Consider the following 13,939-nt stretch of genomic DNA (forward strand, 5'->3'; position numbering starts at 1 on the left):
AGGACCAAGAACAGCCCAATAAGTAGGTGATTATAAGGATAATTAAAACTGAAGGGATAAGGCTATTTATTTGATTCATTTTTTGTGTTGGCTTGTGTTTTGATTCTGACATTTAGAATTGATGGCCTGAAATCCAGTAAAATCCCAAGACCATATTCTTTTAGAAGCACAGATCATCAAATACAATTTTAGTTTAATAAGGCTTTTTTAAAAACTGAAAAAAATTAGTCATGCTTTTCTGTAATTTTGAAAAGATCTTTTTAAATAGTGACCTAATTATGATCAACCAGAATTCAGCATACAGTAACTAGATTTAACAATTTAGGCCATAATCAATACTGTGTTGAAAGCATGTACATTGTTATGAATTTGAGTATAATTCTTTTTTGTTTACATTTGTTTTATTTTAATCTCCTCTATATTCATAATATTTTACCAAATTAAGAAAAGTGTCAAATCTAAATATTGAGCATGTCACTTAATCTTTAACAAATATTTGCTGCATGTCAATAAGGTATGATTTGGGGACCAGGTATTTGGAGGAGGTCATTGAGAGGATGTGACCTCAGGTTGTCCCAAAGACTGGACTCTGGGGAGTCAGAAGCTGCTCACACAACCCTCCCCTGTCCTTGGAATGTACCTTCTTCCCACCATTTCCACACTAGGAGTTGTTTCAGTAATACAGCCTTAAGAGAGGAGGGAGTATCTGAGACTATCTAGACTAAGTGTATGACTGAATTCAGTTAAATCCTCTGTATAAACTTTGAAGATTCTGGCAGGCAAGGGCAGAGATCTACATGTCCTGTTGCTGCCCAAGACAAGCTTCAGATGTAAGTTCCCTTCCTTATTAACGCTGCCACCTACCAATCTGGAGTGGCCCGCCGCTTTCTTCCATCCCCCCTTGCCCTAGGTGTAGAGGAGCCAGTTGTGAACCAACAATCATTCTAGTAGAAGTGGGCAGATGAAAAAATTAAATAATAAACAAATTATGTATCATGTTCAGTGGCAATATTTGCTGTGGAAAATATATATATATTTTTTAACAGGTTGGGAAAAGAGAAATAGGTTTGGGGGATTATAGTTTTAAAAGTGGTATTTTAACCAGGACTTGAAGGAAGACCTATGGTTAACTTCATGGGTATCTGGGGAAAAATAATTCCAAGCATAGTGATAAGTTAGTTCAAAGGGAAAATGCTTAGCATTTTTAAGGAACAACAAGGGGTCCAGAATAAGTAAAGTGAAATGTGTTAAGGAAATAGAGGAGAATAAGATCAAAGAGATAATGGGTACTTGATCTGTGACGTGGTAGATCCTTTGTGAGGACTGACTTTCACTGTGAAGAGCAGTTGATAAATTTTGAATAGAGAAATGAGATGCTCACACTTAATTAAAAGGGAGTAAGGAAGGCAGGGAGGGAGGGAAGAAGAAAGGAAGGGGGTGAGCTCAAGAAATGCAACCCATTCTGTATTCTGTGTTCAAAATAGACAGTAGGGGCAAAAGCTAGTCAGAAAGAACAGTTAGAAGTACACTGCAATAATCCAGATAAGCCTTTTAGGCCAGGATTCTAGCAGGGGATGTGATGAAAAAAATCATTCTAGGGACGCCTGCGTGGCTCAGTCATTAAGCCTCCGCCTTCAGCTCAGGTCATGATCCCAAGTTCCTGGAACCCAGCCCTGCACGGGGCTCATTACTCAGTGGAGACCCTGCTTCTTCCTCTCCCTCTGCTACTCCCCTTCCTGTGATCTTTCTCTTTCTTTCTCTCTTACTGTCTCTCTCTGTCAAATAAATAAATAAAATCTTAAAAAAATCCTATACCAGACAAATTTTGAAGGTATAGTCTATAGGATTTCCCAAATATAGGATATGAAGGATTATAGAATAATAGGGATGAAGGATGACTTCAAGATTTTTGGCCTGGACAAGTTAGTAAGATGTTATTGCTTTTTCTTCTTCTTCTTCTTCTTTCTTTCTTTTTCTTCCTTCCCTCCTTCTTTCTTTCTTTCCTTCTTTCTATCAACTTGGGCCAAGTTGAGAGTAGAGCAGATTTAGGGATGAAAACTGGAGGTTAGAATTAGGGTGTACCCTACTTAATTAGGCATCCAAGTGGAAATGTACAATAGTTTGTTGGAAATGTGTTTGGATTGTAAAAATGAGGCAGAGAAGAGGTCTTTGTTTGGGTATTTTCAATTTATCTCTATATTGATATGTCCATATGTCTACATAGATATTGATAAAGATACATATGTCATAACTGGGAGGGTGGATAGATCATTAAGAGCCAGAATTTAGATTAAAAAAAAAAAAAAGAAAAGAAAGATGAGGACGTGGACCACTCTAAAATAGAGTTAGAAAGAAGCCAGTTAGGGAGAGTGAGTAAAGTAAAAGAAAAACCAGCATAATAAAGGATCTGCCAGCCAGCTCTGGTGCTTACTTTTTTTTTCTTATTTGTTTGCTTGCTCTTGTTGTTAATGCTGGTTATTTTTCTTTACTAAATTGATTTTTAAATCATTGAAATCTATTTCATATGCCTGAGAGTAGTGTAGAAGGTAATACTCTCCAGACTACTTATTAAAGTTCAAATAATGTAGATAGTTTCCTCTCTCTGAAAAAAAACTTTCAAGCATAAATATAAACATATTATTCTGAAAATTGTTGAATATACAAATTAAAACAAGGATTAAGTTTTAATTGTATTTGGAAAAAATGGTGACTAAACCAGCTTCAATTCTATCTTAAGTTTAAACAGTCAAAGCTAGCTGATTTATTTTGTTTGGAAAGTAAACACATTAGGAATTAATTTCACTCAAATTTTACCAATGCCACAGTTCATGAGGAAATTGAAAAAGCTGATGAGACGTCTAAGCACATTTTTCCCATTATAAGAATGTCATAGATTATTAGAAAACTATAGGAAGTGTTAGTATTTCACAGATCTGGTAATTTTGATCAAATCCTACCCTTTGATTTATAGCAGAAATAGTCATATACTTATTAAGAATGAAAGCAGTTGGCTCTGTCCTCATAAACACTCAGTTTATCAGTCATTCTCAGATCCAGGAAAGGGAGAACTCAAACCAGTTTTATTAAAGTGCTGAAAAACAGTAGTCAAATGAACTTTTCTTCATAATCAAGCTTAAAAATTTCATGTGTCTTATTCTGTGTAGTCGCAATATGATTTTCTCATAGGATTTGTAGGTTTACAGGTTTCAGGTAGCTTGGTTTATGGTGATGCGCTTAGTATTTAAAGCGTGGTAAACCCAGGCACATGTGACTATCAATTTCCCTTTTCTGACTCAACATAATTTTAAAAAGCAGGTGTTGCACATAGTCATTACACACCTCTTTTTAATTTGCTAACTTATTGCCCCCCTACTCTTCTAGTGATTGTAGAATAAAGTGATTGTAAGAAGTCTGAACAGATATCGAATTCATTTTTTTTTTTTTTTACTACTTTAGGCCACTCAGTATCATCCTTCTCAAATATTTGTCTGATTCGTGCTGAAATAGCTCTAGCAATGGGAAAACGAATTACCTTCTAAAGTGAAAATGAAGACTTTCTAAATGAAAACTAAAACTAAAAACTTGCCCTTTTCTGGGAAATTCCAATGAGTAGAAGCACTTCAAATATTTCCTAAGTGTGAAGTATGTCTTATTTTCTCAGCATTAAATATGTGTTAGCTTCTGGTGGTAAAGATGTTGAAATGGTCTTCAAAAACTTTATAACATACTAACAAAATACGTAAGTTTGTTCATAATTGATATTTGCTCTTTAAAAAGACTTGATAACAGACTAGCTGATGTTAAATTTCTATATAAATTCCACTCTAGGAATCGCCCTGGGCATGACATTTGCTCCTTTAAAGATGAATAATAAAAGGGAAAGAAAAGGTTAATTCATGGCACAGAAAAAGAGGAACATGCTACTTACTTCCTTATGAAGTTTCTATCTTTTGGTTTAGGTTTTACCCTCCAGATTAAACCAAGGCAAGTTTTCTGGAAGTCTTTTAAAGATTTACAAATAATTATTATGTACAATTCTTCCTTTCTCTCTTCTCCTTCTTTCCCATGTGTATTCTGTTTTCTGGACAAGTCCCATCATTAGTAAAACTTCACATTCCCTAAGGCTTCTTATCTCCAATGGACATGTCACTAGTTCTTTTGAGATTTTCTCAAATATACAGTGACTTTGAATATCCTCAGTCAAATTTTCAATTATAAAAACCCCAAACTCCTCTCTGTTGATACACATTTTAAATGTCACCCAGATTATATCCCATGAATTACCTGATTGTGGAGAAAAAAAATCAGAACTATTACTTTTCGTTCTGAAAACTATTCTATTGAAGGAAGAGTGATTTAGATATTTTTGTTATCTGCATAACATTCCTTACATACACTTCATACACTCTCCAATAAAATTCACTGGTTGATTCTACAGAAAAAAAAGGTATATGAAACAGTTAATCATTTCCAAGCATATTTATAATAGTTTGTATTTCAGAAATCTCACATCTTATCGATGGGTAGATATGAGTGGTTCAATAAACCCTTTTCCATATTTAAGTAGCAGAAGAAAAACATCATTACTTATCCTAAAGCTCTTTTACAGTCTTGCTACATTCTAATTCTAAATCACATGCAGTAACTTCACTGTTTTTTTCCCTGAGTGAATCATGTTTTGCCTATAAAGATGTAAAAAATTTCTGATATAAGTGAGAGCAGAACTGCTTCTAGAAATTAAATAAAATGATATTTATTTTTATAAATACTAGTTTATTTCATAAAAATACAAAAATATAAATATACATTTATAAAAATATGAATGAATTAACACAAAGACATTCTTCAACTAAATAAATATGGCAGTAATAGTCATTCCTATTTCTTTAGGGATATACTTTTTCATATTAATTTACAAAGCAGTTGCACAATGTTTAATAGTAAAGGTGACTGTAAGTCAGTTAAGAAAACATTTATAAAGTCTTTATAGTTAAGGAAAGGCACAAAAAGCCTTTTATGTAATTTTTATTGATTATTGATGTGATATACTTTCCTTCAGAGATTGTTAGGCAAAGAGAGTGAACTAGTTATTATTACTTTTTTAAAAAATCTATATCATTCGTATTCATTCACAGAAACTTACTGATTAAGCAAACCCTTACTAAGACAACACCTACGTATTGTTTGTAATTTCAAATTTTTAAGAATTTCCTCCAAGGAAGAGAATGCGGGCCACTCAATCTAGTAACAAGGAGAGTACTTCCAAAAACATGGATCAAGTCCTACAATACTCTTAATCTCGGTCGCTGTCATCACCCCCATACATATCGGCAAGCTTTTTAAAACGAGGCCCCCAGTCGCTGAGGTAATCATAATCTTGGTTACAATCTGCCGTGAGAGACTCCAAAGAACTGAGTGAATCTGCAATGGAATCATTCCCTTCATAGGCATATGTTGCCAGTGAATCATACGGTGGTGCACTTGGGTCTGAGTCATTTTCTTTTAATCTTCGGTGGATAAAATCTTGTACATCAATATTTTCCCACAGAGGCACAGTCCTCCTTATCTGAAATATAGTTTCAGGCATTACATCCCTTCTAAGTTTACTGTCTTCTCTTGCTTCTGGATTCCTTAATGTGCCAATGTCAAAAGCTTGGGTATCTTCTTCCCCGCCCCCTTCATCGTTGTAGGTCACGATGTTGTCCCGGACATCGTCTTTTGAAATGATCAGAGGTTCCTTTTTCCTCTGCCTCTTCAGTGCAGCAAACAGTACAACTAAAACTATGAACAACAACAACAACAACAACAAAGAGAAAATAGTGAGATTCCATGATTCAGGTTTAAATTAAATATAGCACACTTTGCTGAAGGAGGTTTGTGTGGTATGAGAGATGCTGAGATTTATTTGGACAAAGAGTAACTACCCTACGCAGATACAGGGTGCCTTGGGCCAATGACTAAATGTCCTGCATTGGTAAAGCAATAGATACTACAATCCCTTTATTTACTTTCAAGACTCCTATCCTTAGATTTCTGACATTGCAAAGGCCTTTTTCAGTTATGGCTAATTCATTTAGCCAACTGTTAATTATGTGATTCCTCATTGCTCTCAACAGTAAGCTTGCTTAAACACAATAAAATTCTAAAGCTACAATCATTAGTATCCCAAGAGAAATTGAGCACCAATTTAATATTTTCTTAATGACTCAAGGGTATATATATAAAACGTTATTCACATATATGCATATGTATGCATTATGTATGTGCATATATTACACATATGCATATAGATATGTGTGTATAGATACACGTAAATATATACATGCTACTGATCTAATTCCTTCCAGTAGCTCATATTTGTTTATTTTTTACTTATTTTTATTATGTTATGCTAGTCACCATATAGGACATTATTAGTTTTCGATGTAGTGTTCCATATATTCTTTGTTTGCATATAACACCCCGTGCTCCGTGCAATACGTGCCCTCCTTCATACCCATCACTGGACTCACACATCCTCCCACCCCCTGCTCAAATCTGTTTAAATTCCTTTATTGACTTGGTGTTGAAAGCCTACTTAAAATCTGAACTATAACTCTATAAATGACAATATAAAATTCAGTCTAACTTATCTTTAACCTGTACTCGTCTTACAAGACAGCTCAGACGAATTATCTGGTTACTGAAGATTTCCTTGACATATACAGTTGCTTTGGAACTTTCTGGCTAAAATGTTAATTACAATCCCTCTATTCACTATTCAATGTATTGTTTTTATTATTTACATACCCATAGTATCAGGCTAACTGTGAACTTCCCTACAGAGAATATACTTTCTTGTTTTTTGCTATATTACTGAAATTTAACATATGTGTATATGTGACAGTGAATGTATGCAAAATAAATATGCTCTGCAATTTACACATGCACTTAAAAATATGAAAAAAAAACCCACATGATTTCCAGGATATAAGTTTCTCATTGGAAATGGACCAAGTCCCTAATTTTATATATAAGAAATGTTAAGAAATAAAGTTAATTCCGCTAAAGCACCCTTGCACATTGCATGGGGGAAATAAAAAACAGGTTCCCCTTACTTTGGGCAGCTAAATGTTTTGTCAATACTATTTCTGTTTTAATAAAAAAAGAAGAAAATGTTGGCTCAAAATCTGCCATTTCTTTTCTCAATTTTTGTATTGTGATTACACAAAGCAAACTCATTTACATTAAGACCACATTTCACCAAGGCCTTTGAGTGCCTTATAACTCCATTAAAAGCCTGTCCAATGCTATTATCATATTGACCAACACACTTTTCTTAGCTCCTACTAATTGGTAGAAAGAATTAAAAAAAAATTCATTTGAAGCATCTTCAGTTAACCTCCACAGAATAGGTTATGGGTGCTGAGGTATTATATTCAGAATCATCTTGGAGACAATTAAAAAAAGACCTGTACCCCTGGGGATAAAAATATATGTTTATAAAAAATAAAAAATTAATAAAATTAAAAAAGAGAGACTTTTTCATTAAAAATGGAACATATTTGTACTCTTCCCTATTAAAGGATGAAAATAAGTTAATTAATTCCAAGATAGATCTGAAACCCATCAATCTAGTGAATCATGAAGTAAAAAAATGCCCCTTCTAAATTTAATATTAAATTAATTTATAAATTCTCTACTTTTCTCAAAATTTTTATAAATTCTCACTATAAAAAACAACAATATAGTCAAATTGTTTTAAGGTTTTCTTAGCTAATATGATATTTATTAACTCCCACAAGTGGACCTTAGAATATTCTAAGTTTTTTTTCTCCTCTGTTGGGTCAAAATCACCTACTTTGTTTCCCCAGCCTGAGGTTATTTATTGAATGGAATTTAGAAAGGTTAAGATAAGGAATAGAAAAAGTGTATTATTATGTTCATTAATCTGTAACTGAAATTTATTTCTATTGTGAATATCAGAATATACAGTTACTATAGTGATAGTAAGAGTTATGTGTGACTATTAAATCACTAGAAAGCAGGGATATTTTATATTGCATTTTAGTTATGACATATCTCAAATGATCATTAGACTTGCACTAGAACAGGGTACATATGACAATAAGCACATTTTGCTTTTATTTCTTGTTTAATTGGATGCACACATTTCCTTTTGTCTGATACATCTGATACATTTTGTCTGATATATTAATTTAAATTATTATTCTAAATAGTTCCCATAAGCTTCCTCTGACTTCCAAGGTGTCTTAAGGAACCAAAAAAATTATAAAAGTCCTGCCTCAGGTTTTAGTCTTTGACTTTGCCTTGTAACATAGACAAACTCTAAGAACTACATTTCTTCAGACTATAATGGGTAGGTTTAAAGTATCATTGTCCATGCTATATCACTCTCCTGCTAAGAGTAGTCTCTCTTTACTATAGAAACTTAGAAATTTAGTAACTGTGTGCAAACAACAGTTGCTGGCGAGGATGTGGAGAAGGGGAACACTTGTGCAGTGTTGGTGGGAATACAGACTGGTGTAGCCACTCTGGAAAACAGTACAAGTTAAAAATAAAACTACCCTATGATCCAGCAATTACACTATTAGGTATTTACCAGAGGATATAAAAATACTAATTCGAGGGGATATATGCACCACAGTGTATAGCTGCATTATCCACAATAGCCAAATTATGCAAACAGTGCAAGTATCTATCAACAGACAAATGGCTAAAGAGGTGGTATATATCTATACCGTGGCTATTACTCAGACATAAAAAAGAATGAAATCCTGTCATTTGCAATGACATGGATGGAGCTAGAGAGTATTATGCTAAGTGAAATAAGTCAGAGAAAGACAAATACCATGTTCATATGTGGAATTTAGGAAACAAAACAGATGAACAAGAGGGAAGCAAACCTCTCAGTAGAGAACACACTGAAAGATGCTGGAAGACAGGCGGGGAAGGGGGAAAAGTTAAATGGGTGATGGGGATGAAGGCGGGCACTTGCTGTGATGAGCTCTGGGTGTTGTATGGAAGGTTGAATCACTATATTGTACACCTGAAACTAATATTACACTGTATGTTAACTGAGTTGAATTTGAATAAAAACTTAAAGAAAAGATGAAATCACAGCAAAAATGCTTTAGGAAGTTTGATAACAAAACCTGCATTAGAACCAATTTTAAACTAAAATAATAGAAAAATACTCCATATATAAGCAGCCAGTTGGGAAGGTAGAATGGAAGAAAGGGGGCAGACTTTTCAGAATAATGAAACAGCCTTCTAGGATTTCTGCATAATGCAATTTAGTTTCCTAATGTTATGGTATCTCAGCTTGTTTGGGGGGTGCTTTTGTTCTCCCAATTTGTGCATGCTCATCTTTATGTCTGTGTGTATTATCTTAATATAGAAATGTTAAAAATCAAATTTGTAATATAGGTATTTCCATGTTGTTAGAAATTAGGAAAGGAGAACTGTGTGAGCAAATAAAGTATAGTATCAGGAGCACTTAGCCGAAAGGGGAGCCAAAATTTATTTTCCGTGGGGAGACAAAAATATTTTACAGAAGAGCTGAACTTTCCAGCAGCAGCTCTGAGATGTGGATTGGTGGTATGAATATTCTAAAGCACCCTGAGAAAATGTTTTTCTAAATAGTTGGATCACTTTAGCTGAGACAAATGTTTTCCCCTCACTTTTCATCAATCCCCCACTGAAGTCCTGCAAGGGTATCTGGCCAAAGGGATTTCATCCAGATAGCTTGAAAGGATTTGCAGTGAAAAGGAGCCAGCACATATGAGCACTGGAACATAAATTTGGCTGCCTCTCATGCCCTAAGCATAAGCATTTTGGATGAATATTTGATGGAAACAATTTTGGGGGGAATGTTTTACAGTGGAACAACTGTTTAATTGAATTAAATTGTTTCCTGTGAGGGCATGCTCAAATAAAACATTTGCTATTGAAAGCATGACTTTAGAAAACATTGCGGGACTAGGTATGACCACAATGTCATAGTGATATTTTTAAAAAATGAACTTAAACTTTTATTTTACAACTATGTTTCACAAATTACATGAATAAAAAGTTTATCTTATCTTGAAAATTTAAATGCACTTGCCAATTAGGTGTTTAATATATATAATTTAATATTTTGTATATTAGTAATTTTGTTTACCAATTTTATTAGTAATTTTGTTTGTAATTTTATTAGTAAAGGTAGTCTTTGTTTTTGAGAATAATGGTTTAGAAGGAAAATTCTGAAATAGACTTATCTGAGTTTGAATGCTCGTTAAAACCTTTCTAAATGAGTGAATTATATGTTATTTAGTCTTTCTTGAGAAGAATCAAAATATTTATCTTACACAGTTGATATGAAAATTAAATCAGTTATAAAATTAAATATCTTAGAACAGTGGCCATGGTTCATTAGCATTAAGCAGTATTATATAAAATAGATTTAAAATATGTGTTTGTATATGTGTATATAGCACTAGCTATTATCTTTTTTTTTTAAGATTTTATTTATTTATTTGAGAGATAGAGACAGAGTAAGAGAGCATGAGAGGGGAGGTCAGAGGGAGAAGCAGACTCCCCATGGAGCTGGGAGCCTGATGTGGGACTCGATCCCAGGACTCTGGGATCATGACCTGAGCCGAAGGCAGTCACTCAAGCAACTGAGCCACCCAGGTACCCTTACCGGTTTTTTAATCTCTGGAAAGCTAGACCTAGCTCAGAGAGAACTCATTTTTTTTTTCCTAATAGAAAGATCCATTTTATAAAAAGTTAACTATTTCAACCGTTAGCCTTAAAGAAGTGTGCTATTTGGTTGCAGCATCCCTGAGCGAGAAGGGCGAGACGTATGAGAGTGAGTGAGCATTCGGAAGTGGGGCTTACCAAGTAGGATGACGACACAAAGAAGGATGGCAATGAGGGCCCCCGTGCTCAGGCCAGCTGCGAGGACCAAGGCCTCTGCATTGCAGGACTGCATGTTTCCTTGATGGTCGCAGGCGCACACGCGGATAGTGAGTGTGCCGGTGCTGCTCTGAATTGGATAATCATTGTCAAAGATTAAAATCGGCAGCAGATAGGTGCTCATTTTGTTGCGGCTGTAACCATCCTTTCGAGTCATGATTCCTGCTGTATTATCTAGGGGGCAAAAAAAAAAAAAAAAAAAAAGTGAGGCGGAAAACACTCAGACCAGTTTTCAATTTTGCATCTGAAGGTCTCAGTTTTCGCTTAAAAAATGTTCTATACCTTTATTATCTACAATGGTGAAGTTCGGATTGAGAGGAAATTCTGGTACCGGTTCAAAGAAAAATTTGTGGCCTCGGGGAGGGTCGTCTTTGTCCATGACACTGACAGTCTGAATCAACTGAAACCAAATCAATAAATTAAATAAGGCACAACGAAAAGCAACTCTTGTTGTTATAGGACATTTTAAGTCAGTGTTTGTGTTTTAAAGATATCATTGACATTAAAGAAAGAAAGAACAGGCCATTTTCAGAACTTATGCCAAAGCTTTTTATGGTTCAGTGTAGTGTAACAATTAGTTAAGGTTAAAATATGTTCATCAAGTATGACTGTGCGAGGTGTCTCTATGATCACTTTCTGATTCTTGGCCCCTGGAATATCCAAACTCAAAGAACAATTTAATCCGTCCAACATCTATCTTTTTTTAGCATTGTTAGAAAGCACCAGTCTATTTTATTAATAATTGGTTACTAATCTGTTGCCTCTACTAACAATTGTCTCAAAGGCAGAGAACATAACAGATGCATTTTTAAAAAAACAAAAGTGATTAGCACAGCTACTCCTACAGATCAAGAACACTATAAATATAGTTTTGGAAAAATAAGCAATATGGTACATAATACCAGAAAGCAAAAGATTCTAAAGCGATGGGACGATCTGACTACGATCATATTGCATATTTTATTCAAAGTTTTGGTTTTTCTTTTAATGGTATCTGTTCAGTGTAGGAAGATACACAAATAATGCCTTTAATATTTCATAAAATTAGGTCAAAGTTGAGAAATTACAACACCTCTTAACTGTACTCACTGTGTGCCTGATTGTGAAGAGGGAGCAGCAAATAACAAGTGAGAGAATTCCCATTGAGCATTTTATAGGGAAAAAGCGCTAAGCTACACATCGGGGTGCCTGTTTTTCTAGTCATGGGTCTGCAATCTGGTGCGACTTGAAATCAACAGCCATTTAATTACTCTTACTTTCAGATTTCTTTTCCACAAAAAGAAAGAGTTGCACCACTTCCGGTGTAACAGTCCAACTTCTGTGATGAACAATTATTGGAATCTCACAGCAGTTTGACAAACCTATTGTCTCGGTTATTGTGTACCCTCTACAGCCAAACTAACCTGAGTACTCACTAGTCAATACCGTTTCCCCTTTAATTTAATATTAACTAGGATTTCATTCATTTTATTGGCAGAGTGTCATGGAACCTTACTTTTGTTTATACAATGCTTCTGAAGGTGCACAATTATTAATACAAATGCAATGCACATTTTCTCTTTAGGAGATTGGGTCATGACCTAGAAAAAAATACTTTTAGTACTTAAATACTTCTGTTTAACCTCCTGTTCCAGATTGGCAATGATATGTCTAATTTTTAGGAATATTTTAGACATTCAACATCAGTCCTATGGTTATATGGCTGAGTTCTTAAAATGATTAGATGATGTGAAGTGTGTAAACCTGTTGATTCACAGACCTGTACCCCTGGGGATAAAAATATATGTTTATCAAAAATAAAAAATTAAAAAAAAAATGATTAGATGAGCCACTGTTTATGCATATTTTAACAGAGAATACATATCAGTAAGCTTAAACTATATTTTCAGCCTTGTTAATTTCAACAAGCAAATCGATTTCTGCCAAGTGTATGAGCAATGACAGAAATTTTAATAGTATATAATAAAATAATTATTAGTTAATATCAATATATTTTATCATTGTCAAATACTAATTTTAATGTGTATACATTACTCACATGGGTCACCAGAAGAAAAGCATATTAATAGGCAAATAAGTCAAGACTATGTATATGCTATTGTCAATTGACTTGTCTCTCCAAAATATATGTTCAGATCCTCATTCCCAGTACCTGTGAATGTGATCTTATTTGGAAACAGGCTCTTTGTAGATGCCATCAAGTTAAGATGATGCCGTAGGATTAGTGTGGGCCCTAAACCAATGAATAGAGTCTCATAAGAAGAGGGAAATGTGGATACAGAGAAATAGAAAAAGAATGTCATGGGACAGTGTGCACAGAGATTTGGAGTAATTCTTAGAATCCAAGGAATGCCAGTAATTTCTGGCAATTCCAGAAGTTAGGAAACAGAGTCCTCTCCTAGAGTCTTTACAGAGAGGACAGACTGCTGACACCATTGATTTCAGACCTCTAGCCTCCAGAACTGTGGGAGACCACATCTCTGTTATTTTAAGCTCTCTAGTTTGTGGTAGTTTCTCATAGTAGCCTTAGGAAACTAATACATCTGTGAAGATTATTTTAAAATGGCCACACATTTATGAAAAAATGTTCAACCTGAATAATTTGGGAAGAATCCATGTTAAAATTTTTATGAGATATTACCATTGGGTGGACACTTAAAGTCTAGTGTTCCAATAAATAGGCAAAACGCTAGGTAAATGACCTATGTGGGAAGCTGTTCAGAGGCATTGGTGAGTATTTATATATACAGTTTAATTATTCTTGCTTCAAAGGTTGTATCAAAGGAAAAGAGTACCAGATAGTGTATAAATAGAAATGTATTATAATGCTCATTATAGTGCTATCTGCTAGAGTAACATTGTGTTTATAAACCAAATTTCTGTTAGTAAGTGGATAGTTGAATGACCTAATGTATAGCTGTACTGTAAAAATTCAGCATCAAATTAAAAAGAATCATGTACTAAATTGAGAGTATGT

General features: G+C 34.2%; 1 protein-coding gene across 2 annotated transcripts in view; it reads right to left on the reverse strand.

Annotated features, from left to right (window-relative positions):
* Positions 1–5,293: 5,293 nt before the first annotated feature.
* Positions 5,294–13,939, reverse strand: part of CDH9 (cadherin 9) — a 95,097-nt gene continuing 86,451 nt past the window's right edge. For both annotated transcript variants that reach the window (XM_059416476.1, XM_059416477.1), the window contains 3 exons: positions 11,245–11,362; positions 10,885–11,136; positions 5,294–5,781 (listed from right to left, as the gene is read on the reverse strand). In XM_059416476.1, the coding sequence (XP_059272459.1) occupies positions 5,294–5,781; positions 10,885–11,136; positions 11,245–11,362 (858 nt within the window). The remainder of the gene's footprint in view (positions 5,782–10,884; positions 11,137–11,244; positions 11,363–13,939) is intronic.

The sequence above is a fragment of the Mustela nigripes genome, chromosome 12 (assembly GCF_022355385.1).
Source record: "Mustela nigripes isolate SB6536 chromosome 12, MUSNIG.SB6536, whole genome shotgun sequence".
Classification (NCBI taxonomy): domain Eukaryota; kingdom Metazoa; phylum Chordata; class Mammalia; order Carnivora; family Mustelidae; genus Mustela; species Mustela nigripes.